We start from the raw sequence: 26,889 nt of genomic DNA, 5'->3' as shown, positions 1-26,889 counted from the left end.
GCCGCTACTGCTTGCAGCCATGACCACACGCGATCACCCCTTGTGAGGCATCAAGCACCCCACAGTGCCTCCCACCGCGTCGCCGCGGCGGCAACACGGAGCCTCCGCAATAGCAGGTCCTGGGAAAACCACAGCCTCCTTTATATTTGCACACAGCCCGGAGCTAGGGGAACGGTTAATGAACGTATAGTGCGTCATAAAGACGCTCCATGTGACCAGAAATAAATATGGTATGACAATAAATGTATGCTTGGACAATAAGGGGAGTTTCGTAACGCACGCTGTGATTGATATTGTTATACCTACCTACCGGGTGACGTGCTCCTTTTTCAGAAGATGGGTTCGCAGAAGTCAAATGGTGAATCAGAATAAGGCAATGAGAAACAAAGCCAACGACAGCCAAAAAATGATTTTTTTTTAGAAGACATACAGGTCACATTCAGTCCGGTGTATCATTTTTTAATGCTTCTGTTTAGTTCTGCCCCGATTTTGTACAAAAAGTATCTCGAATATGCAATCGATTTTTTTTATCTCGATTCACAGTACTCTTCAGGATGATGGTTAATTAGGCTGTTCTTGTAATTCAAAGGATGGACCCACTTTAGAATGCATTGGCCTGAGTTGGCGTGCATACACCCAGTGAAATGCATCATATTTGATTAATTCATTGGCTTCTCACTGAAATGGCTTTAGGTGTGCCTGCATCTGACATCAAAGCTTTTTAAATGTATGATACTGTTTTAGGCTTAACAGTCTCGGCACATGTTTAAGTTACGGCAGCTATTAACTCTCGCCGGCCGAGGGGGTGCCGTCCCCCATTAGGTTTTTTCTCGATAGCTCCGAACACGCTGGCGATAGAGAGCTGAAACTTGGCATACCTAACCTTTGATTCAAGCCGGATCTTTTGACACCAACCGCATTTTCGGGTCAGGTCAGGTCACTGACCTATGACTTCATAAGTGAACCTCTGCACGGTCTTCAGATGACGCAACTTCGCAACGCCCTCACTGCCACTTGCCAGAGGAGCTTTCACAGGGAAATGAAACTTGCGGGATCTAGTATCCATTATGAGTCTCACAACTTGTATATCTCGGATTTTTCCTAAAGGTCATATGAGGTCAGGTCATTTTCGTGACCTCACCATTATAAGTCAATGAGGAAAAATGAAAACTGCTATTCTGGCGCCGGGAACGATCTCCAACTATCTCAAGCACACAGAATGGTGATTTGATGCACTCCTTGCAAGGTTAGATGCGTCACTTTTCCCATGTTGACCTTGCGTGACGTCATTTATGACGTCATCAAGGTCATATTAGTTTTTCGTCAATAACTCTTGAGCAAATTGAGCTAGCGAGTCGGGAAAGCCACCAATGAACTCAAAACGACCTGCCGAATCGAATGATATGCGACATGACCTCTTTCAACCAACTTCGTGACCTGGGGGTGCTGGCATGGTATCAGGTGAGAGTCGAGGCCTGAGGGCACGACGGACGGTTGTTGGTACTGCAGGTCGCTGGTAGTAAATCCGCACACACTGACTAGGAAATCACTGCCTGAAGCCGACAGAGCTGTCCCAACTTTAGTCGAACGGCGTTCAATTCCGGTATCCCAATTGCATTGGGCGCAGCTCTGCACTATGTACTAGTATATGCAGTGTAAGATCTAAATTACCTACTTTTTGATCAGCCATGAATAAAGCATCCGCGTCGCCTTAAATTCAGTGTCTCCCCTGAACTAACTGGAGTACTTGCATTTTTACTGCCTCTGTTATTGCATTTTCTCCTTTTACTTGTGTCAAAGTAGAGCTTACTCTGCTTTTTTCCTAGGCCGTCTTTTTTAATCGTGTTGGGAAAAAGTGTCCAGTGGACGTCTTACCCTCGACGGCAAGATAAGCAATAAGATTAATGTGGACAGCTAACGATACCACACGAAATGAGCAAATATAATGATACTAGCCGTTTTCACGACGGGCTATCCGGCGAATGCACCTGATTTGACCAAATCTGCACCTAATTTCTTTTACAGCAAATATCTTCATTTAATGAATTTATTTCAGTGTTTTAATCGATGATGCTCTCTGATAATATGACAAAGCAGGCATATAAGCAATTAGTGCAACCCTAGCTGATAGCTGCTAAGAGACACACTGAACCTGATTTGACCAAATCTGCACCTGATCTGCACCAGATGTGCACCATATGTGTACCTGATGGCCGTCGTGAAAACGGCTACTAAATTGTTTTATCAACGCACAGGCAATAAGGCAAGGCAACCGCAAACCAAAATTAGCTTCGTTAGCTTGGTACAGCAGTGGTCAAAGTTACAGAAGGTTCGAAAGACGGATTCCTAACTAATAGGGAAACACTTTTAATAAACTTTCTAGCACCTTACATAATACCTTGAGTCCACCCGGATCAGTGAGCTGGTTTTGTCAGTTGTTGGACTCGCCGTTTGCCAGCGTGATTACGGACAGCTTCGCAATCCAATTCCCCGCGAGAGTAATCAACAAACGCAGTTGAAACTTGCCTGATTTGATGATCCAATTTGGGACGAGTGTGGGCCGCTGCCGTTCGCGGACAGGCTCATTAGTCTCTGTTTCGGACGGTGGTCTGTGCAGAGGCTCACGTTAGGGCCGCTTCACCGCACTGCGCACCAGTTGGCCTTTTTTAACTCGTCGCTAATGGTCAGGCAGGTGATGGCGATGTCCTGGGTGTCGGCGCCAGAGTACGCCACTTTAATCCAGTCGCTTTCTTGTTCGTTGCACACACACACGCTGCTTACGGAATCAAGGAGGTTTCCACACCGACCTATGCAGCGCTGGTTTACACGTAGTGGTTAGCCTTTTTTAACTAAATGCCTTCACTGATCAACTATATAGTCTAAGATCGACGCATGGCAGGCTCCTTTGACGTAGGTAGGTATATATTTTAAATTGGGCGAGAATAGTAGCATTGGCCATGAGCTGCCACCCAAAATTAAGACAAAACACCAGTTACAAACACCAGTTTGCTACCGTTTAAGCTTGCTTGTTTTATTAACTCAAACTTTTGCATCCATCGTTGGAGACGCATGACGCTCAGTAAGACGGATATTAATCTTGTTTCGCTTCCACTCATCGGTCCGTATTAAACCACACTCATTCAGTATATCCACGCACTTCCTCGCCAAGCCGCAATAAGGCCATATTAACAGACATGCTAACGTATGATCCAATCAGGACCCTGTTCCGTTTATGCGGCGCTCGCATCACCAGCGCACATAAGCCGTTCACGTGATTGGTCGCATATTTTACCGTCTTACCGAAATCATCCTTCGGCCGCCGGATGGGCGGGGTAAGGCGACTTCCGTGTCGCCGACCCCAGATCGAATCTCCACAGTGGCACGGGCGGCGGGGCGATCACCGATGCGTTGGAAGCCGGAGTGCCTTTCCGATAGTATTCGCTGCCGGTGCCGCGGCGCAGAATCGCACCACTGACCGCCAGACAAAGCCGCCGGATTCTGCGAATTCAGGCAGACTAGAGGCTTGGTGTAGAGGTTTCCGATCTTCGGTCATCGACAGAAAGGGTGACGGTGACAGCGGAGTGCCGGGGAAATTTCATCGGCCAAAGAGCCAACACAAATTCGGCAGGATGACACTCAGGCCACCGCTAGAAGATGGATCGGCAGGTCCGACATGTTAGTCTAATTCATTGACTTTCGCTGAACTGTTGCATTATTCATGACAAATATCAACTTGATCGAAAACTTGAAAAGGATTGAGCAGAGGAAGAGCTATGTAAAATATTATATTCAAATTTCAAAATACCAAATTAATGACTGAAATGCATTGGCATTGCTCATAATCCTGTGTGTGCACTGTGCCACAGATAACAGTAGTGCACATTACCATTCGTTCCCTCATGAATCCATAGCTAGCCAAATTATGTAATCAAATGATAGTCACGCTGGTGTAATTTTTGCTTTATTAGTAGTAATCAGTGAAACAGAGGTCATGGTTGGTTGGTTGGGAACCATGGGTCAGAGGTTGATTCATGGGAACACGCCATATATTTACCCATATTGTCAGTTGATAAGCTTTCTGTCTGGCAGGTTTGAACCATATCAACATTGGAAAATGTTCAGTACGCCATAGAAATACGAGTGCGTGAAATTTAGGTGTACCTGATTCGAATGAAACGAGAAGCACCGTAGAGAGGGGTTCTTCAGATGTGGCATAACAGTTATTCTACACTGTAAATTGTTTTACTAATTTCCTAGTTATCCGGCCACTTTTCAGTAACAAAATGCGAGTAGACTTGACTCGCATTTTGTTAGTCAAAAGTGGCCGGATACCTAAGAAATTAGTACACATTTTTACAGTGTACCTTCAGAGCTTTTCAATCGACTTCAACCTTCTGCCGACCACACTCATACGTTCACTTTCCTACTCTTTTGAGTCTTTGCTGTCTCTTTGCGAATCTGTTGCGTGTTTTTTGCGCATTGCAGGCCGGCAGGTGGCCTGTCCGAGTTTGCGGCCCGTTCTCCGCGCCGCTGTGTGTCTCCTCGTTAGTCGCCGGCAGTTGCCGATTCTCGCGGCCCGCGGCGACTCCCACGTCGGTCGCGACGGCGCCCCGCCGCTGCCGTCGCAGTCTGTCGTCGCCGGTGCCGACGTGAGGTGGTGCGCGGAGAGCTCGCGCGAGGGACCGTCCCGCTGACAGACACCGACTCGGACCCTGCGTCGAACGGGACGGAGTGTGTCTCGGGTGGCCTCTGACTGTTTCGGTGGTGGTGAGGTGTGACAGGTTCTGGAACTAGGAGCATCGAGCGGCAATAGTCGAACTGTCCAACTGCCGTGAACTGGGTCCGCAGATCGGGCATCGTACTGTGGAATTTGTGGCAATTGTGGAGCACGCTGTGAACCGTATTGGTGCAGTGAACTCGACAAGACTCGTGGATATACAGTGTGTTGTCTGTTCGCGCAGCTCGGTGACGGTGCCATTGGTGGTCCAGTGACAAATCGTGACTGACTGCTTTAGTGTACCGAAAATGGCGACATCAGACCAGTCTCCCTGTGAGCAGAATACAGTTGATGGAGACCTCAACAACAGTAAGTACTTGCTGATGAATTAATTATGCTAATAAACTCTGCGCATACATATATACGTTACAAAGATGATAGGCGAGATTTATTCAATACTTCTTTGGTTACCAACAAACTATTCCACTCCAATGCGTACGCATTTTGTTTAAAATTTGTCAACGGAAATTCGTTTAGACTTGTGCGTAAAAGAATTATAAAGTGAGTGTAAGGTACGCAGGAATAACATTTTGATAAACGGTTTTTGCGTCACTCGCGATTTAAAGTAGGTTCTTAGTGATTGTCGCATACCTATAAAACGTGAGGTGACAATACAATTTCCAAATCAGTATGTAAGAGAAATATAACTTATTTGACGAAATGTCCATTGTTGTGAGACTACCGAAGCCTCGAAGTTCACGATCAAAATGCTTTATTAGCAAACAGTCCATTTAAAAGCCATGTAATAGAATCAGCGCAGGGGCGTCTCATTCTCTCAGTTAGCCAGCTGTGATGAAATGTGGGCATATTTTCCAAGCCAGTCATATCAAATAGTTTAAAGATAACTCATCAATAAAAGCTCATATATAATTATATGCGCTGATTTAGTATTACGCATTCCATAGTGCGTTTGTGACTCACCATTGTATCGTTAACATTTCAAACATTTCAAACATTTCATCAGCAATTCTTTGAATACATATAGGACAGCTTGTAGCAGCTTGACAACCTATGGACAACTTGTAGCACCTTCAACTCTGCATAATACAAGCATCTCCTTCAATCAACCGACAAATGTGTTTGCAATGTATTTTTTCTCGTAAAATGCATTAACAAAAGAAAAGAAAGTTGTATGGTAACTATCCAATATTAACTCTAATGTAAATTAAACATGCTATTACTACTCAAACAATTCGAACTCACGCCGATTGCCGAACTGAATGCCACCCGCATTGATAGGCATAGGGAATCTGTTCTGGACCATCGGCTCCATTCGTTCAGAACGTTGTGCTGATATGGGCCGAAAAGCAAAACGAGTCTGCCATCCTTCTGTTGTCTGTGGCCAAAAATAAGGCTGGATGGGCAGTTTTAGCGAATTCGAAAATAAGTGTAACGCGTTATCATAGGTACTAAAAGGCGCTCAAAATATTACTGCACTCATTACAGCACAATCCATTAGTAAAAAGTAAATAAATAAAAAGACTTCAACAGTGTACCTGTATTACTTTTTGTCAAATTTTCTTTTTCAGCCATGCTTCAAATGAACTGTAATATTTCAGACAAGCGAGCAACACGCTCCGCGTGTTTTTAATCGTATTACCTTCGTTTGAACGTCTTAGGCTACGCGAGTCAAGGTCCAAAACCATTCACTGAACTGTATAAATTGCATTCAGTGCCTACACAGTGATCCAGAATGTAGCTATGATTAGGCGATGACCCGCAGACTCGATTAGCTCAGTGTAAAGGCGTAGTATGGATAGTTCGATCGGAAGACTAAATAAGACTTAGCCCTCGCCCGGCGAGGGAGGGTTTGTCATATCTCTGAGGCAGCATTTTGACACCCCCTGAAAATGTCAGGTCTCAGTCATTTCAGGTCAGGTCACCCTGGTCACAAAAACAGTACAAGGTCAGAGTAAGCGCCCTCATCTCATTCTCCTAATGTAAATTGTCCAGCGTTTGAGTGATTCCATACATTGCACAATGCACAATGCACACTGCACATGCAATATGCATTCCAGCTCAGAGTGGATTTCCTCGACGTTATAAGTACTCGATGTCGATGTTGATTCCTGAAATTAAGACTTTGGTCGTTTACGATCAGCAGCAACAGCGAAAGAACATCTTTTCTGAGGACTGTCTTCCCACCGCTCTGTTCAGAAAGAATGCCTGTCTCTCCCGGGCCTCGTAAGCGTTGATTGACTAACTACCGACGTGAGCAAACAAGTGTCCGAATTTTCAGACGGAACTACCCCTGCAGTGGTACAAACAGCCGAGCAGCGGTCCAGCGGTGTTTTTCGTGTTTGAGTGCGTCACGGACAGCTTCTGAGCAGCTGGTGTAACCGAATTCGTAGCTGTGCGGCAAGCAACAAAATGTGCTGCTACAGGGATGTTCACGAAAAACTGACACATTTTATTTCCGAATTACGAGAAAACACTTGCCCTCAGAACGGTGATCATGCTATGGGCAAATAGAGTGGACTTCTAAGTTTGCATTGACATATTTTGGGATCATGTCATTTTCGTTTCTAAGAAGTTACAACGTACTAGAGGTACAGGTTTACGCGATAACTGTATGTTTTGATATGTATGATTAACGGATGCATTAGTTTGGGTGTAGAAACTTGCATTTTTATTGGTATGATTTTTGTAGAACTGGGTAACTGCTTTTAATTGAACTGTAAAGTATGATGGTGATGCATGCGAGTTGTTCGAGCCCTTTGTAAGTTAGGATGTTACTGAACGCAACCCTACCCTACCCTACCCCTACACTACCCTACCCTGCCCTACCCTACCCTACCCTACCCTACCCCTACACTACCCTACCCTACTCCTACACTACCCTACCCTACCCTACCTTACCACTACCCTACCTACCCTACCCTACCTACCCTACCCTACCCTACCCTACCTACCCTACCCTACCCTACCCTACTCCTACCCTACGCTACCCCACCCTACCCTACCCTACCCTACCCTTACCCTACCCTACTCCTACACTACCCTACCCTACCCTACCCGACCCTACCCTACCCTACCCTTACACTACCCTACCCTACCCTACCCTACCCTACCCTACCCTACCCTACCCCTACCCTACTCCTACCCTACCCTACCCTACCCTACCCTTACCCTACCCTACCCTACCCTACCCTACCCTACCCTACCTAACTGTACCCTACTTAACTCTACCCTACCCTACCCTACACTACCCTACCCTACCCTACCCTACAATCCCCTACCCAACCCTAACCTACAATCCCCTACCCTACCCTACCCTACCCCACCCTACAATCCCCTACCCTACCCTACAATCCCCTACCCAACCCTACCCTACAATCCCCTACGCTACCCTACCCTACCCTACCCTACACTACACTTCCACCGACAGTCCAAGTTTCAGCTAAATCGGCCCAGAAACGGCTGAGATATTGCAAAAACAAATTAATTGTACTTACTGGCGAATCCCCTTGGCGAGCGGTGCCTTGTGTCGGCCTTCGTTGGCTCTGATGCTTTTCACTCAGTTTTCTAAGCGAACAACTGAGCCTAAAGCACGTGCCCTCTGCTCGGCGCCGGTCGCGGCCCCACCACGTGCACACCGCTGAACCCACCCCCTCGAAAATTTAATACGACAAATGAGTGCATGCGTCCGACTTGCAGTGAAAATTTCACCCCCGTAGCCCTTACCGTTCCCGAGCAATAGCGTGTTTTTGCCGATTCTAATGTTAACCCTATGGGCGCGCGAGCACGCGCCGCGGGCGCACCCCCGGCCGCATCATGCCCAAAATTTAATACGACCTACGTGTAAAGGTGGCCCACATCGCTGTAAAATTTCAAGGCCGTAGGTCAACAGACGCCGCCGCAATAAGCGCTACAAAGTGACTACGTCGCACACGGCGGCGGGGTACTTTTTAGGATTTATAATATAGATTTTGCAGATGACGAGTTTTTGGAGCAGTGCACGACTCAGCCCGAAACAGGAAATTATTCCCCGTTTTTGGGCAACGTGCCTGGAGAATTGCAACACCTCTCACTGCACTCGTCGGGAGGTTTGATGTCCTTTGGGCCGCTGCTACAGATCATGTCACTCACGTGACCCCACAGGAATAGTCCACGGAGTTGAGGTAGAGCGAAATGGCCGGCTATGGGTGAGAGGTGATGCGCGAGACAAGTGCCCTCTCCCCCCTGTTCTCGTGTGAGACCGATGATCGCCGTTACTGTACGTAGGGTGGCCCTGACGTGCCAGAACCACCAAATGGTGTAGACGTCGACCCATTTCCGCTACAGTAGCTAACAGAAGCTGTTAAATGGTCTTTCAGGGGCCCTGGCACCTGGAAAGCATTTATCGGTCAGCCGTGCGGCAACGTAGTACAGTGCGATATATATTAACCGTACCGTAAAGTGAAATCTACCGTACCGGAGACAGGCGTAGTTGGCGCATGCGCCGTACGAGCGCATCGCCTAGCCGCCATTGTCGCTTCAGAGCTCAACCGCAGCGGACACGAGTGGTTTCTGCGAGTGATTTCTTCTGTCGTGAGTACACATTACGGGCGTTATGAGCCACGCTTGAGAGCACAAGCAGCTATAGCCCGGTGAATTCCCTGTGTTGGGTGCGTGTCCAGGCTGCGGCAGTAAATCACAGTATCAGTTACGCCTCGCCTGCCGTATTTTTCCGGATCGTGTCCGTCAATCGGCGGTTGCCGTTGCTTACAAGCGCTATGCTAGATGCTCTGCCCCTGCTCTATGTATGGTATATATTTTTGCCGGCACCGTTCCGGCCCCGTGTCTGTTCCGTGTGGCGTCCGGCCCCAACGTGCTCTATGGTGCTTGTTCTGGGCCGACCCCCATTTCCTGGCCAGATGGTTCCAACATGGCGCATCTTCCCTTCCCTTCCACGGCGGCGGGTATCATCGGTGGGACAGCCGCGGGGCGGCGTGGTTCCACGGGACGGGATTGGTCGGCTCGGGGGCTACGTCATCGCACTTCCCGCGCCGCTCGCGCCACCTATGATCCGGCCGCTTTCCATTGTCTTTCATAGGGTCGGGTAGCTTTCGTTCGCGCAGCGGAAAGGTCCCGCGCGCCGGCATATTAGTCTACGGTCCGGTGGTGTAGTGGTTAGCGTCGTCGCGTTCAGCGCGGGGATTTCGGGTTCGATTCCCGGTTGGACCTAAACTTTTATAGGGCTTGGTTTGAGCCTCGTTAATGGCAAAGTTTTTTCACAGATTCTCTATTGCCGCTTTGGCGCGTGTGGGCGGTTTTCGTCGTACTTTCAGCCTCCAATTCCCGTTATGTTCTCGGCGTGTATCATTGCCTGTTGGCCCGTTCTATGTTGTGGTCGAACCCCTGCAGTTTGCAGCCGTCTGTGATGACGCTGTTGCGCCGGTGCGCGGTCTGCCGGTGGGCTGCACTGGCAGCCGGGGTGTCCAGCCCGCAGGTTGGGATGCGCTGTCTGTCCTGGCTCCGGTCCACCGTCCGGCGCGGTGTTCGGAGTCCCTGCCAGGGGCACGTGCTGGCCTGTTGCCAGCTATGTTTCCATCGCCAGGTGGAACCCGTCGGGGTGTTGCATGAGACCCTACAGCGGAACACATGACCGCCGCTCCCGCCGGTGTGACCTGTGGGTCACTTTCATTGGGATGATCCGTGAGCTTGACCCGGCTATTCGCCGTGTCGCTCCCCTGGTCCTGCTCGGTAGGCCCCGTGCACTACCAATGGGCCAGCGTTTGTTCCGTGATTTCCTGGCCCATACAAACGGGGTTAGCGCTATCCGTCCCGGCTCTGTTACTTCGTCTGGCGAGGTGTTCGGAGTCTCTGCCTGGGGCACGTCACGGCAGGTTCTGCTCCACGGGATTCGTTGCATGCATCGCCCTTAGCGCTCCCGGATTTCGCTCCCTTGACCCGGCTCGGCGCACCGACGGGCTCAGTTATTCCATTATGTCCCGGAAAGTAACGGGGATCGGCATATGTATGTTTTCGAATATATTTGTACTGGCCATGCTTCGCATGTCGCAACATTACGTGTTAACTACCCGAGCCGTGACAACGCTATGACTTGGCTGTCCTCGCCCTGTTGTTCCAGGTCATGCTAATAGTAGTCGGCGTCAGTTTCGCGTATTGGGCGGGCCGCCGAAGAGGGCTGCACGGGCGGGTCCGCACGGCGGGCTGGCGCGGGGCCCGTATTGCCGACGACGGGTTTCGGCGGTGGGCAATTGCGACCGTCCGGCAGCTCCGTCCCACGCAGGTCCTGCTGGTTGCTGGCGGCAACGACGTCGCCTCCAATCCGTTTAGCCCTCGCGTGCTCGTGCAGCTCTTTCGGGAGCTGGCGCTCGGGATCTTTGCCGCTGGCGCCCGTCAGTTACACCTGCTGCCGATTCCGCCGCGAGCAGTCTGCCGGCGTGGGCCGGTCTCGGTGGCGGCGTTTCGTCGTCGGCGGCGGCTGATGAACCTCCTCCTCCGGCGGCTATGCGGGAAACACCGCGAGGACTTCCCAGTGACCCTCTGCCCTTCCAACCAGCGATGGGCTTTGTGGGCGCCGATGGGGTCCACCCTTCCGGGGAGGGCTGGGCATGCCTCATCGATCTGATAAATGCGACCGCCGCCTCTACCCTCCTCATCTGAGGGCGCCCCACTGACTGGTGTGTTCGGCATAACACGTGTGCACTGTGATGTCAATACAGGACCGTCTAACCGTCGTGTGTTTCTCGTTTCATGACTACCGAGCCATGCCGAAGGCGCGCGCGCCGGTGCGCGGCCGCGCAGTGAGCCAGCCGGACGGCGCTGCGCGCGCCCGCCGCCAATCCACGCGGCGCCAGTCCGGCGCGTCAGTCCCCGCCGGGCCCCGGCGGCGAGCAGCCGCGCCGCCCCGCGGCAGACAGCCGTCGGAGCCAGCCGCTACGCAGCGGCCCGCTGTCGCCGGGCAGGCGGTCGTGCTCGACGCCGCTCAGTTGCGGGCCGTCGTCGCAGACGTCGTGCGGGACGCGCTGCTGACCGTCGGCCCGACCGCTGCCTGTGGCTCTACCGGGCTCGCGGGCTGCCGCGACGCCGCCGGACCCTCAGCACAGCAGGATACGCCGCCGACCACTACACGTTCGCCATCGCCGCCGCCGGCGCTGCCGCCGCCAATGGCACCGCCGCCGCCGCCTCTACCACCACCATCGGCGACACCTCCGACCGGCTCTCCGCCACATCTGCCAGGTACAAGCGCCGGGCTGGGGCTAGAGCTGTGTGAAGATACCTCGGCGGTGGCGCCGGCATTGCGGAGCAGGATCCAGGCGGACAAATTCGTCGATCTAGCTCTACTACTCGATTCCTATGACCGGTCCGCTACCGAGCGTCCACCCTCCTTCCAGCTGGTCGACGGCACCTTGCGCGCCGCTCCTCGCGTGACACGCCCAATTACCTCGTTCGGTGCGTGGAGCATCGCATTTACGCGGTTTGCCGGCATCTACGCCGAGGCGCACCCAGACGCGGCGGTGGGCCTTCTCGCTTACATGCGGCAGGTTGGCTCCCTGTCCGTGAGCGGTCTGGGCGTCGCATGGCGCGACTTTGATGAGACCTTTCGGCGGGCACGCGAATCAGACCCCGCTCGTCACCCTTGGGGTGCCACCGCCGCTACGTCCCCCTTATGGCTCATGGCCATAGCCAGGGGTGTTGGCGGCGTGGCCAGAGCCGCTCCGGTTCCGCAGCGACAAGCGGCCGCTGGATCTCGATTTCGGCCATGCTTCGCATACAATGGCCAACAGGGCTGCTCGGCCCGCGTCTGTCGGTTCACTCATGCCTGCCGTACATGCCGCGGCAGTCACCCGGCACATCAGTGTGCCACTCGACCTGCCCGGCCGGTGCACAGACGCGCCGGCCCCGGCAGCGCCGCCGCCGGTGCAGCCGGCTCCCGCTAAACCATCTTGTACATCTGCCGTCGCCTTTTCGCCGATGGTGCCGGCCGACACGCTCCACCAGCTTCTGTCCGGCTACAATGAAGAGTTGCGCCACTATCTAGTGTCGGGGTTTCGCTCTGGATTTTCCACTGGCTCTGCCATAACCGGGACAGGGGGGTCAACACACAACCTTCCTTCCTGTGATCTCGCACCTCAAATTATTGACGATTACGTATCTTCGGAGCTGAAGGCCGGCCGCCTCGCCGGTCCGTTTGCCGCTGACGGGCCCTCCCCGGTTAAGCGTATCTCACCCATCGGTCTGGTGCCAAAAAAGTCGCCGGGCTCCTTCCGCGTGATCCATCACCTATCTTTCCCGGCCGGTGAGTCTATCAATGACTACATACCACGCGAGTTCACGGCCGTGCAATACGGTTCCTTGGACGAGGCGGTGGAGTACATCTCCCATTTTGACCACGCATTTTTGGCTAAATCTGACATCGTGCAAGCCTTCCGCCTACTGCCCACGACCGAACGTGATTCTGCGCTACTCGGCTTCCGCTGGCGCGGGCTGATCTACGCCGACCGTGCGCTGCCCATGGGGTGTGCAAGCAGTGCTCAGATTTTTCAGACTTTCAGCGACGCGCTGGTATGGATAGCGCAGCGCCACTTCGGCGCCGGCCACATCGTCGCCGTGCTGGACGATTTTCTTTTTATCGGCGCGTCGAAGTCGGCATGTGCGTCGTCCCTGCGGGGCTTCACGGCCATGTGCCACCTCCTCAACGTCCCCCTCCATCCCGACAAGACGGTGCTGCCCTGCCAGCGGCTCACATTTTTAGGGGTGGAGCTGGACGTCGCAGAACGGGTTTTGCGCCTGCCCACCGATAAAGTGGAGCGAGCAAGGGATGCCGTGGCCGACCTCAGCCGGCGGCGGAAAGCACCCCTACGGCAAGTTCAGACCTGCATTGGGCTGTTGAACTTTGCGTGCCTCGCAGTGCCGCTCGGCCGGCCGTTCCTTCGTCGTCTCTCCGATCTCTGCGCCGGTGTCCGTCGGCCGCACCACCGCGTCTCCCTCACCAGGGCGTCGCGCCTCGACATGTCAGCCTGGCTTCTATTCCTGCAGCACTTCAACGGGCGTTCGCTGCTCGATGAGCGGCGCTGGACGCAGGCGGCCGCGGTGTGTCTGGAGACCGACGCCTCTGCCGGGGTGGGTCTCGGGGCCATCTGCGGCTCACGCTGGCTGCTCGGGACGTGGCCCGAATGGCTTCAAGGCGCCGATATCGGAGTGCTAGAGCTCGTCGCCGTCGTCGTTGCTATGCACGTGTGGGCATCAGACTTGACCCGCCGCTGCGTCATAGTCCGATCGGACAACAGCGGCGTCGTCGCGGCCATTAACTCGCAGTCATCGCGGTCCCCTGCCGCAATGCGCTGGCTCCGCCACCTCTTTCTCATCACCATGCGGTACAATATTCTAGTGCGTGCTAACCATGTCCCCGGTATTCGGAACGTCGCTCCTGACGCTCTCTCCCGGGGTCTCACGCAGGTGTTCCGGGAAGTGCGGCCGTCGGCCGACGCGGAGCCGACATCATGGGACTGGGCCGACTTCGCTATGCTGCAGACGTGACTGCACTGGAGGCAGCGGCCTTGGCACCGGCAACAGCGCGTGCTTACCGCGGGACGTGGGACCGCGTCCGCCATTTTATCGGCATCGGCCCGGCCATTCCCCTCTTCCCAATCGCCACTGCGACGGTGGTCGACTTCATCGGGGCCTGTTTCCGGGCTGGCAGTGGGGCCTCAGCATTAGCCAGCCATTGTTCGGCGATCGCTTACGGCCACCGCATCCGTGGCTTGGCTGATCCCACCGCCGATTTTCGGGTGCGCAAATTGCTCGCCGGGGCTCGGCGGTTGCGTCCATCACGAGACACGCGTACTGCCGTCACCCTCGACGAGCTCGGCCGCCTGTGCGCGGCGGTGAGCCGACTGCCGCTGCCCGCTGTCGACAGGGCCGCCTTTCGTGCCATATGCTCCCTGGCTTTTTTCGGCATGCTGCGGCCCGGAGAAGTCGTGTTGGGTGCCAACCCCGCCCACACCGTCCGTGTGCACCACGTAAGTGTGCACCGGGACGGCTTGTCGCTCACCATTCCCTCATCCAAAACGTCGCCGGTGCCGTTCACTACCGAGCTTGTGGCTCGCCCTGATCTGGCCTGTTGCCCTGTGCGTGCGGTGCAGGAATTTCTGAGCGTGCGCCCGGTCGGCCGCCACAGCGATTTCCTGTTCCTCTCGGGCAGCGGCCGTCCCATTACTACCCGACAGCTCACCCAAGTCGTGAGACAGGCGGGGCGCCTGGCGGGGCTAGATGTTCGGCGACTTGCCGGGCATTGCTTCCGCATAGGCGGCGCTTCATACGGCGCTCAGCTCGGCATGACCGAGTTGCAGCTCAAGGAGGCCGGCCGATGGGCGTCATCGGCCGTTCGGCGGTATCTGCGGCTCCCCGTCTCACTATCGCAGCTGGCCGCTCCCCCCGCTCGTCAGCATCCCCACTGAGGTCGTGCCAGTTCCGCTTCGCACAGACATTTCCGTCCTTCCGACACGGCGGCGTCCGGGACGGGCCCGGCCGCGGAGACGGGTATGTCAGCCGCACAAGCTCAGCCGCGCACAGCGTATCGCGCGAGCTGGCTCACCAAAAAACCAGATGGACGTGAATACAGTCCCATTGTCACACTGCATCTGGTTTTGTTGCAAGCGCGAGCTCGACGGATAAATGGTCTTTCAGGGGCCCTGGCACCTGGAAAGCATTTATCGGTCAGCCGTGCGGCAACGTAGTACAGTGCGATATATATTAACCGTACCGTAAAGTGAAATCTACCGTACCGGAGACAGGCGTAGTTGGCGCATGCGCCGTACGAGCGCATCGCCTAGCCGCCATTGTCGCTTCAGAGCTCAACCGCAGCGGACACGAGTGGTTTCTCCCACCACCGGCCCCATGCGCCCTGCCGTTAATTAAGGTGTTAGGTATTGAGTGTTTATTATGCGTCGCCTACCGGATTGTATTCCTGTGTGCCATGTGGTCACCTCACCAAAAAACCAGATGGACGTGAATACAGTCCCATTGTCACACTGCATCTGGTTTTGTTGCAAGCGCGAGCTCGACGGATAAAAGATGGCACGGTACCACTCTACAGTGACTGCCAGCATGCGGCCATGGTTTCTGACATCAGCACTTCCAAGCCTGCCAATTTTGGCATTCCTTAGGAATTTGCCCACAATATGCCAATAGTATAAAACATAATCCATCCAAACATTAATATGTCAAATTTTAGACGAATTCGTAGACTGGTTCAGTCGTGGTGGCAGATGGCAGCCGCGAGAGCTTCATTGTTTTTCCGTTAAGTTTTGTCGCCAAGTCAAATTTCCCCATTTTAACGCTTTCTTATTTATTTGGAAGCTCATGTGATGCTAACTAAAGGAGCTATGCAGATACAAAACTTTTTTCAACAGGCTTTCGAATGGCATGCAAGTCAAGTCTCCGTGAGCTCTCACATGCTCACAAAGTCGTTTTAAAATGTGTCAGTTTTTCGTGAACATCCCTGTACTTTCATAAACTGCTTCGTTGCAAAGGAACGCATGTACCCTTTTTTCTTTCCTCCTTGATCATACTTTTTTCATTGTGTCATTTTGACACTTGATTGTGATCCATTTCACAGTTCAAGTGTTCCATATAATTGTATTGCCACTTTTTTAGCAAGGCTGGGTAATATCTTATTGATGTTATACGTTGAAGTGTGCTCTTATCGGTTATGCCAAATTTCGCGACGGTGAGCAGAACTGTTGCAACGTTTTGCAGTTTACTGATGCAATATGCAAATGCATTCTTCAAAATAGGGCTTTCGTGAACCACTCCCTGTCCGCCAAACGGTTTCACTTATTACATATGCCCTCAAATGAAATAACACAGGCCTGCAGCGCAGGAAATGAACGGCAGAATGAGGACACATCCGCTAACGAGGAAATGTTTCGCAGAAACTCGCCTGAGGCATTCTCACGGGACGTCAATAGTCCTTGCACAGTCACCGGCAACGCAGTGTCAACGAGCGACGTTACATACAGTGCTATACCCGCACTGACGCGCTCAGCGCCTCATGATCTGCTCTCACGTGCACCTCCGTCCCGTTAGTCATAGAAATACACTGGGCAGCACGCAGTGACCGAATGGCTGAGTGGCTGGATTCCAGGTATGCCACACAGCAAGCAGCCAATCAGCCGAGCACTGTGGGGAGTTGGTCGCTGCGGCGGAGGCTCCGACTCCTGCGGGCGCCGCGGTGCCGTACAGGTCACGTTATTCCCGTCCGGGGACCGATCGCCGATGAATGTCGGCCGATTACCGGTGGTAATTAGCCTCGATACCAGCCTAGATATCGCCCCGCCGCGCCGGCCGAACGGACGGAGCTCCCTGTGCCCGGCGAACATAGCTCCGGGCGGCTCAGACTGACGTAGCTCTACCAGCAGCCAATAAGGTCCAGGTTTGCGATCGATGACGTGACAGCTGCACCAATAGGACGGGAATTGACGCAGAGCTGATGCAATGTGTATTTTGTGTCATAGCTCAGACTGACACTGAGTCCCTTATCTGGACTTTGCAGATGTCTTTTCCGAACAATGTAATGAAAGCGACCAATATCAACGCATAGGTATAATACACGTTTTTTTTTCCTGTGAATATGCGCCAGAAATTAAAAAGGACTTAGCAATTACTGTCATAAATACTCAATGATTTATCACCAGCAAAAGAAAATACATTTTCTCCAGGCTATTGTGCACATAACTGTGCACGGTATCGTCCATTGATTGATCATCCACTTTCAACTACTCAACTAGGTACGTTAAGAATGAATGATAGGCATGTATAGGTATACAATTAACAGCATCTTCTGACCACGGCAATATCAAGCTCATCCTCTCGCAAAAATATGTCTTCATATTTTAACTGACATGGCGATGATCTAGATATTGTAGACGAAATCAAATGGTGTCCCTAGCGATCTCCTCCTGCAATATGGCGATGCCCATGCCTGCTCCCGGTCCATTCAACATGGCGCCCATGTGTCGGCAGGCACGCCGTATTGCGAGGCGGTGGTGGACAACCTGGGCCGCTGCTGGCCGCGGACGCCGGCCAACGAGCGGCGAACGGTGCTCTGCAGTGACGTCATCCGACAGGAGATGGTCAACATCGGGGCGCCGCACCTCCCCGAGATCAACATCTCCAGTGATGGTGGGTGGACGGAGCGGCACAGCTGAGCTGCGCGGCGCACAGTGTAACGCAGGTTGTTGTTTCATAAGACAAACACAAACACTATTCGTTAGAAACTTGCTTTTCTGTTGAAAAATGACGTAAGCAGTCCCAAAAATGACATATCTGTCAGCGGACGATGACTTAATTCCGACATCGTCCGTGTAACCGAGCCCCCAAGCCAAGTTCATTATAGTTCCACATTGACTGTGTGTGTGTACCTACGTAAGTGCTGGTAAACGGATGGAAGTGGAACGCTCGTCCCACCAGAGACCAATCGGTAAATACAAAACTGGCCTATAAAGGACTCGGACTGGATGGCCCGTTACTTGGGGCTGGCTAATGGTTAGGCTGACCTAATCCAGGTCGATGGTTGTCACTCTTGGGTCCTTTTCTCTGTGTCGAATAGGCCCATTTGTGGCTTGTGCTTGAAAACGTTTTTTTTCATAAATATACCGCAGTTTTGCGCTGCGCTCAAGTTCAACATTCTCTGTCCGTGTGGCTTACGTAGTTGGTTGACTTTGTTCTTCTGTTTTTTTTTTTTTAGCCGTGGCGTTTCGGGAGTGTGATGCCACCGGCCACTGGAAAGGAGGTGGAAACTGGACAAACTACACACTCTGCATGGGACCTCTGGACGAACTGGAGCAGGTCAGACAGCCGGAACAACATCAATTCATAGATCTCATAGCATTATTCATCGATGTTGTAGTCATAATTAAATGCAGCGTCAATATTGAAACATTAATTCTCAGTATCGGGAGCTTCCTTTGATGTTATGGCGTTGTAATGGAAGTAAGTCATTAGGGACGCTGGTATTAACAGGGTAGGGATATGTTACTGATGTCTGTTGTGGCGCTGACCGGTTGGCCCGCTGGCTTCCCCAGGTGGACGACGGCGGCTCCAGGGCCCTGCTGACCTACATCACGTTCTTCGGCTCGCTGGCCTCGCTGGTCTTTCTCTCCGTGGCCCTCTTCATCTTCTGCTACTTCAGGTGAGTCGGCACCAGAACAGGGCCGCACGATACAGCTGTTATGCATGGTCACTGAAATAGGAAAATTGTCCATAATTTTGGCAATTCTTCTGGCATAATTTCTGCTTTCTTTAAAATTAACTTCTCCGGGCATGTATATTGTGACGGTTTGCTGGTGGCCGGTGCAGATGGCAGATAGCTGCAGGCAGAAGTTCCACCACCTCGACTTGTTTGAAGGCATGCTTAAAAGTTAAGCGGTCCGCTAGCTGCAAAAGTGTATGTCAGCTTTTCGTAATTAACAAAAATATATTATCCATTTTTAAAACGTATCGATTTTCGTGCCTCTTTCACTAAAACTGTCGCGATTCGTTGCTGAGGAAACTGCAGATCGCACAATGAAAATCCTGTAGAGTAGGCTGTGCCGCAGTACACAGAGGCCAGACATTACAGTATCACACTCACAGCGCACGCCACATGCTGGGCTCTCGTTAATCAGAGAGATGATATAAATTCTTGTTAGGTCTTTTGAAGGAATGATTGAAATTTAAAGTCCCACAACCTGTTTGATGTTATGTCTGAAGAACATGGTAATGGAAATTTCCTCCCGGCGTCCTCCCCATAATCAGCCTCCTAATCAGCCTCCTGATGCCCACCTCGCAGTCGTTCGAGCGCGGCCGTAAACCCACGCGTGCCGCGCCGGATGAGGGCCGAACTGGGTCACTCTGCTCTCCGGAGACGGACGCGGGCCGCAGTTCATCAGATCTAGGTGTCCGGAGGTACTCCAGCCGGACGCGTGATAACACCAACTGTCGGCAGCGGCCGCAGAACTGGCGGCTGACGACTCCCGTAGGAGGACAGAGGACACGCTGGTGGATGATTTCCCCAGTTACGACGTAATTTGGGACACCGGTGGAATCCGGTGGACGCGTCACGTGCCTGTAGGAGTCTCGTGCTCCGTGTGGCAAGTCTGACGTATTGCGTACGGCGGATTCTTATCGCTCAGCATTGCTTCATATTTCTTTTTTGCCGTTGAATATTCCTTTGTTATGAATATAAGAATATAAGTTCCAACTAATTAAGGATCTCGGTCACATTCAATTGCGCCATCGTTACGTCTTATTCAGGGACGTTTCTTGCAACAATGCGTAAGCGAGTCATTCTAGCCGCTTTCCTAACTCGATTTAATCTCAGAGCCACAATACCACAATCATATCTGCAAATGAAAGAGCTGGAAGGAAACAGCGGTCTTGCATACAAACGCCGAGTAATCAGCGCTCTCTGAGAAGGCCCAGTGCGGCTGACTGCGTTTCTCGGCCGGAGCTGAGGGCTGGACCGGGCCGGATCGGACCAGGCCGGTCGGCGGGCCAGCGCGCTCTGTTTCACGGTCGTTTAGTCAGCGTCCGACCGATAGGGGCGCTCAGTGCCCGCGGGAGCTGACCGATCAGTCTCCATCGGGTGTGGTTCAGCCGCGCTCGGCGGTCATTTGTGGCGACTGCCCGGCTGGGGTCAGGGGAGCGGCGTCAGGGTGTGGCGCAACGGTAGACTTCAGTCGCCAGACAGCATCTCGTGTGGACCTCAGCCGCCAGACAGAGCTTCATGTGGAATTCAGCTACGAGACAGCGCGTCTTACCGGGGGGAGCGAGCGTCACCCGCGCACTTTTGCGCCGCCCCACCGCGCCGGGTTGAAACAGGCGTCCGTCATGGAGCAGTGGAGTAGGCGTTTGAGACGGATCTGACTGATGCGTCTCTAAAAAAGCCAAGAAATCAAACAGTCCTTGACACAGCGTCCCGCCGCCCACCGGGGTTGAACGGGTGTCGCCCCCGAGCCGGTGCCCCTTCTAGCTGAGACGGTCGTCGCCCCCGAGCTTGTACCCCTTCAGCGTGGGAGAAGTTCCGGTGGGCCGTTAATGGCTACTTTGACGGCCATGGAGCGGAACTGATTCCCGGCGACAATGATCCGCCTTTGGCTGCTTAGTGTTTCGGAATAATGCGATGTTGACGTTTCATAACTCAGTTTTGTCCAAAATTGAGATGAATGGCGTGTCAGATTCACAAGCACGATGCTTTTCTGAGTCAGGTTGCATCAGGTTTTGAGTAAATCAGATTACAAAGGCATTTATGGCCGATTGGCGCACGAGATACTTAAGTGGGTATCATGAGGCGTGTTAGCATTGGCCGATAGCGCCAATCCGATTGGTGGGGCCAGCCTGAAGGCATTCGATGCATTTAAAAGCATTAGTTTATGCAAAACAATAAACTGATGCCTAATGCGAGGTGAAATAATGCTTCTGTAGTATAAATTGATGATAAATTACAATAGCATGCATACCAGTATGTATGCATTATGCAATTTAACATCTTTAGTTTGATAAGTCTGGTTAAGAATAGTCCCTTATAATCACTTATAAGCGTTTATAGTCTGGTTTGAAAAGCAGATTTAATCTTGACGATTACGTCTGATTGTGATGAACAAATCTGTCTTTGGTAATGAACTATGCTGGTATGCCTTACACAGACTGTGGTGCCATTGTGCCCTCAGATGAGTTAGATGAATTACACATATCAAGGCTTAAACATATAGGAGCGCCGTATATCAGTCAAATAATAAAAACAGCTATCATAATTAATTATCCTCCGCTCAGCCGGTTGAGTGCTCCATATTTAGGTGATTTCGGCTCCCATTATTTGACACGACCAGCCGTTTAGCTTTCCCCTCGCTGCCTGCTGCTCCTTTGTGGGTGGCACGCGAGCTGCGTTCGTTCCGCCCCCTCCCCCCTCTCCTCGAGGGAGGGGACACTCATACTGCGTCACGCACTGCATCTGAGAAAGGAGTCAACAACGCGCTGCCGGGGCTCTCCCAAACAAGACCAGCAGCCCTGTACGCCCCTCGGCTAGAGGAATCAACGTATTTTTTTTAAATTTTCTCTAATCAGATGGATATTGGCGAAAACGATATTCGTAAATTCTACCTGTCGGCCTTTAACTCATAACTCAAACAAAAATGAAAACGCCGAGCAGCTGCTGCAAGCTGCAGCTTGTTGCAAGCTTGTTGCTTGTTGTTGTTGTTGTTGTTGTTGTTGTTGTTGTTGTTGTTGTTGTTGTTGTTGTTGTTGTTGTTGCAAGCACTTTGCAAGCGGCTGTCGGCCGCTCGACCGAGCGGCTGAGTGTCCCAGCAGCTTGCGGAGCTGGCAGGCCGCTGTCGAGCGAGCCCATACCAGTCTTCAGACGCCGCTCTTTGGATCTCGCAGTGGCGTTCAGTCGCAGATCGTCTAAATAGTCCGGAGCGAGCCTCTCCTGCCAGCGTTAGCCGGATTTGATATATTAACATCAGCCTGTTGAGTGTTGACCATCATCAGGAAGCATATTATCATATTATCATGAAGCGAGTGATAGCATTTACCGCGCTGCTTCCATTGGAACTTCTATTTAATATCAATCGTCAATGATGTACGGTTAAGTACAAGATAACTGGGTATGTACAGTGTGCACCTTTGCTCACTGAAATAGCCTTTATCCGGGTATTTCTTTATTTCAATGACCACGTTTCCATGGGCATGCTCGTGATCCGGATTGCTAAATTTATATCGCATGATTTTCCTCGCACCATTCGTTGCAAGCTTTAAGTTACAGTAGATTAGCTATATCTAATCGCTCAATCCCTTATTCTAATTCACATATAGCGTTTTCGGTCTAAATTGACATACCGATTATCCCATCCGAATCACCGGTGCCCATGGAAACCGGTAGATAAATAAAAAAAACTTATTTAAATCTCGATCGCAAGTCTACCGAGGCCAGCGACCAGACAGACAGTGAAGTGGAGGAAATTCAAACAAACGTAAGTATTGGAATCGGTCCCGCATAGGGAGACCTTTGATGCGGCGCCACAGCCAGCCCATCTGTGTCACAGATATTGCCTCCGATTCAGACCAAAACGAAACAAATAACACGCATCAGTGGCAATATACTTTCGCAATTTCCGGAAAATGCACAGGGTTCGGGCAAAACTGGGTCCGTTTTCAGCCACATATGTTAAAGCGAATGCAAGGATTGATGCAAACCAATGTTTTCGGTATGCTACACCACTGGTTTTACAGAAAATGCTTGACCAGGCTATTTTCTTGTGCCTGAGAAAGAGAAAAGTGGGTGTGGTAAAGAAGTTTTACCAGTGCTAGAAGTGAATGCAGTGCACTTCCATTATCGATGCTCAGCAGATATCTCATATAAGTGTCCGCACAGCAGTCAGTAAATCACGACCAAATTGGAGCCGTTGGGGCTATGAGAAATTGGATGTTGTTCGAGTCACGTGTGGCGTGGTGTTCTGACCATCAATGTCTGGTCCATATCTATGGCTAAAGGTCCGGCAGCGCTGCAGGAGGCTCGGTCATGTGGGCCGCGGACGACAGAGGCTGATTGATGAAGCAGTTATCGGGCCGTTTGTGAGCCTTTCGAATCCGAACAGATTCATAAGTAATCCTGATTAACTGTTGATTTCCCTGTCCGTACCACTAGAAGCTGTTTATTTTTGGATGGATATGCTCGGACGTTATGATAGGTGTACCGACCTGACCTGTGAGAAAAGTTGCATGCTATATCATTTATTCATTTTATTCACACCAATTCATTCATCTCCAACACATGCTGCGTAAGTGATTTTTATGCGAGTTCATACGCATTCTTTAAAAACGCACTCTTAGCTGTGACAGAATCTAGAGTAACAGGGAATCTACATATATCTATCGCCGCTATGCATCCCCTTCTTAAGCTGCGCAATCTTCACGCTTTCCCTCGAGAGCGCACAATCTATGGTAATTCCTCAATACATATTAGCGGCTAACATTCAGCGTTCTCTGGTTGCAGGTGTCTCCAGTGCAGCCGATTGTCTGTTCACAAGAACCTGATCGTGGCGCTGATGCTGTGTAACATCCTGATGATCATCATGACGGAGCCTTTCATCACTGGACGCGGCGGCGGGACCTACAGGGACGTGGTGAGTGCCGGGACGGAGTGCCTATGAGTGGCATGGAGTGGCGAGACGGAGGGCGTACAGAGACGTGATGAGTGCCGGGACGGAGGGCGTACAGGGACGTGGTGAGCGCCAAGACCGAGTGCCGATAAGTGGCAGGGAGTGTCGGCCGGGGCATCTACAGTGGAGAGTACCGGAAAAGTTCCAGTTTCAGTTTGTTTAGTTTTGAGCATTTCGGCCGAAGAGGCCCTTTCAAGCCTTACCGGACGGAGAACCCACGGAGACGATAGAAGTGCGGTGCATTACGCAACCGTCTTGCTATCCGGCGTGCCGCAGTCCCCCCTCCCCTCCCTCTATTCGATACGTAGCTACACGAGTGGCCGGCTCGGTTGGTCGTTATTTTCACCGGCTTTATGGCGTTCGGCGTCAGAAGGCATAATTGAGAGGAAATTCGAGCTCGTTCGAATGTAAGCCGCCCCTTGGCATGAATAAGTGCGGCGCAGTGCGGTTCGTTGGCCAGAGAGATAGCCATGATTTGCTCATTCTATTCTCAGAGCATACCATTCCTTCAGTGCTTTGAATGTCTCAAAAGCATTACTGTTTTGCATATTGCAACGGAAATGAAGGCCGCAAGGTTGAAACGCCTAAGTTGCGGCCAAAGCAACAAAAGTAGTTGGTGGGATGAACACTCATAAGGTCGTTTGAGCTCAAAATAGACTGTCATAGAAGCCTTTATGACCTCCGTGATCACGCTAGCGCACAATTATCACTGCCAGGGGAAAACTAACGTGACGCAATTAGCTACAAGAGCAGAGCTAACTTTGCCGTTCGCTGACATCTTTCGCAGAAAGTGGGACTTCCCCTCATACATGATTGGAACGCAATGAGAGTAATCAAATTTTGTAATTAGTTCCATGATTTAATTTCTAAGGCTCATTCTGAAACGATAAAACGGTTAAATGGCCTATGACACTGGCAGCACGGCGGCAAGATTCAGCTCATTGCAACAAGAGAAACTCTGTATTAGCGCAGTACAATGTATGATATTATTACAATATATTATTAACAAAAAAAAAATTATTAGCGCAACACTGCACCCCTGAAAATTCCCTGCACATGACGCCGTGTCACAATGCGCAATGCGCATGCTTTGTCTAGTGGTCAAGTGACAAGGCTTAATATCACTCAATGCTGGTTAGGCTTTCATTTTGACTAGCAGATTCGCTGGCAATGACAATGCCTCATTAATATTTACACGGCATAGCACATGTTTTTCTGCGTTCACCTCACCGTCCACCAGAAATAACTACAGTGACCTCAACGAGCCAGTGACCCAGTGAGCTGCAGTGACCTCAGTGACACAAAATGGCCTCAGTGACCTCTATTACCCCACGGTGGCCCCTGTTACCCCAGTGATATCAGTGACGCCCAGTGATCTCATTAATCTCAGTGACCCTCAGTGAACTCAGTGCCTCCTCATTGAACTCAGTGACCTGTCAGTGACCCAGTGACTGGTCGCGTCCCCGCAGGAATGGCTCTGCAAGGTGATCGTGTCACTGCAGATGTACGGCCGTATTTCGGCCATCATGTGGATGTGGAACGAGGGTTTCTTCCTACACTCCCGCATCACCGTCTCCATCTTCGACTCGCGCGCGCCCTTCAAGTTTCTCCACCTGGTCGGATGGGGTGAGTTCGCCAAGATGTCTGTGATGCTGTTAGGTAGTTTGTAAGATAGTGTTCGCTGACTTGACCAGACGCGACAGCTCTTCCATTGACAGAAGACGAGAGAAGGGAGAAGTTTTTCTTTTGTCGCAGTTTTTACTTCGTAGCGCAAGCAAGAAATGCAGAAGAGTCAAAATGCTGCGCATGCAAATGGGATATGTTTCAGAGAAGTGTAATTAAACAATCTAGAGGCACAAACAGTATATATTACCTACCTGCAATTGGCCGAAAATTACCTAGGTTGCTGCGATTGTCAACAATCAATTGTATGTCAATTAATTTTCCGAACTCTAAACACTACTCCGTCTTATTTTATTTTTCGTTAGTCCATCCTTGGATGATCCACTGCGTGATTTATTTTATGGATTAGCTGCATCATTTCTCAGAGCCTTCAGAAGAGCAATATCATCTGTGCCCGGCCCGCATGACCGGAATAAATTGACCGGCCGAACCTTTTGGAATAACGGTATCGCAGTTTAACGGATTTTACCCGGGCGCACCATCGGTGCAGCTATCCATCTGGCAAGCTTAGTGGATACAATATCTACAATTGACAGCTCATGGTTCAGGCATCTTTTGGTGAAGAAGGCTGCGTTCATCAGCATAGACAATGATTGGAAATTATTAAGCATATTCTTGATGCTGACAATTCAGTTTATCTGCGATGTCATTGATTTCTTCGTCTGTCTCTGCAAACATATCTGCATTTTATGTATAGTATCCAGGTCCCTGCAAATATATCTGCATTTTATGCACAGTATTCAGTGACGTCTTATGCTTGCTGTCGGCAGGCCTGTCTGCCGTGTTCGTCATAGCCTGGGCGCTGATGACGGCACCCAGTGACGTCATTTGTTTGCTGTCGGCAGGTCTGTCTGCCGTGTTCGTCATAGCCTGGGCGCTGATGACGGTACCCAGTGACGTCATTTGTTTGCTGTTTGCAGGCCTGTCTGCCGTGTTCGTCATAGCCCGGGCGCTGATGATGGTATCCAGTGACGTCATATGTGTTTGCTGTCGGTAGGCCTGTCTGCCGTGTTCGTCATAGCCTGGGCGCTGATGACGGTACCCAGTGACGTCATTTGTTTGCTGTTTGCAGGCCTGTCTGCCGTGTTCGTCATAGCCTGGGCGCTGGTCACGGAGCGGGCGCTGCCACACAACTGTTGGAACGGATACGCTCAGCTGCCAGAGGTCTGGCTTCTCATCGCCCCGATGATCACAGCGCTGGGGGTGAGTTATAAGTGCCGTATGGCTGCCACGAGTGTCGTGTGTGTTGTGAGTGCCGTGAGGTCGATAAATCTTTAGCTT

The 26,889-nt window shown here is 51.5% G+C and overlaps 1 protein-coding gene across 2 annotated transcripts in view; it reads left to right on the top strand.

Annotated features, from left to right (window-relative positions):
* Positions 1-4,544: 4,544 nt before the first annotated feature.
* LOC122390441 (corticotropin-releasing factor receptor 1-like) overlaps positions 4,545-26,889 on the top strand; it is a 38,373-nt gene continuing 16,028 nt past the window's right edge. The window contains exons 1-8 of one of the 2 annotated variants that reach the window (XM_043383395.1): positions 9,086-9,307; positions 11,482-11,965; positions 17,753-17,911; positions 18,477-18,577; positions 18,814-18,920; positions 23,760-23,889; positions 25,395-25,551; positions 26,681-26,811. In XM_043383395.1, coding sequence (XP_043239330.1) covers positions 11,494-11,965; positions 17,753-17,911; positions 18,477-18,577; positions 18,814-18,920; positions 23,760-23,889; positions 25,395-25,551; positions 26,681-26,811 — 1,257 coding nt within the window. In that variant the 5' untranslated portion in view covers positions 9,086-9,307; positions 11,482-11,493. Of the gene's footprint in view, positions 5,087-9,085; positions 9,308-11,481; positions 11,966-17,752; positions 17,912-18,476; positions 18,578-18,813; positions 18,921-23,759; positions 23,890-25,394; positions 25,552-26,680; positions 26,812-26,889 lie in introns of those variants that run through there. The other variant, XM_043383396.1, reaches the window with a different exon arrangement.

Source organism: Amphibalanus amphitrite, unplaced genomic scaffold (genome assembly GCF_019059575.1).
Source record: "Amphibalanus amphitrite isolate SeventyFive unplaced genomic scaffold, NRLGWU_Aamphi_draft 000396F_arrow, whole genome shotgun sequence".
In the NCBI taxonomy this organism is placed as follows: domain Eukaryota; kingdom Metazoa; phylum Arthropoda; class Thecostraca; order Balanomorpha; family Balanidae; genus Amphibalanus; species Amphibalanus amphitrite.
This window is presented reverse-complemented; position numbering and strand designations above follow the sequence as displayed.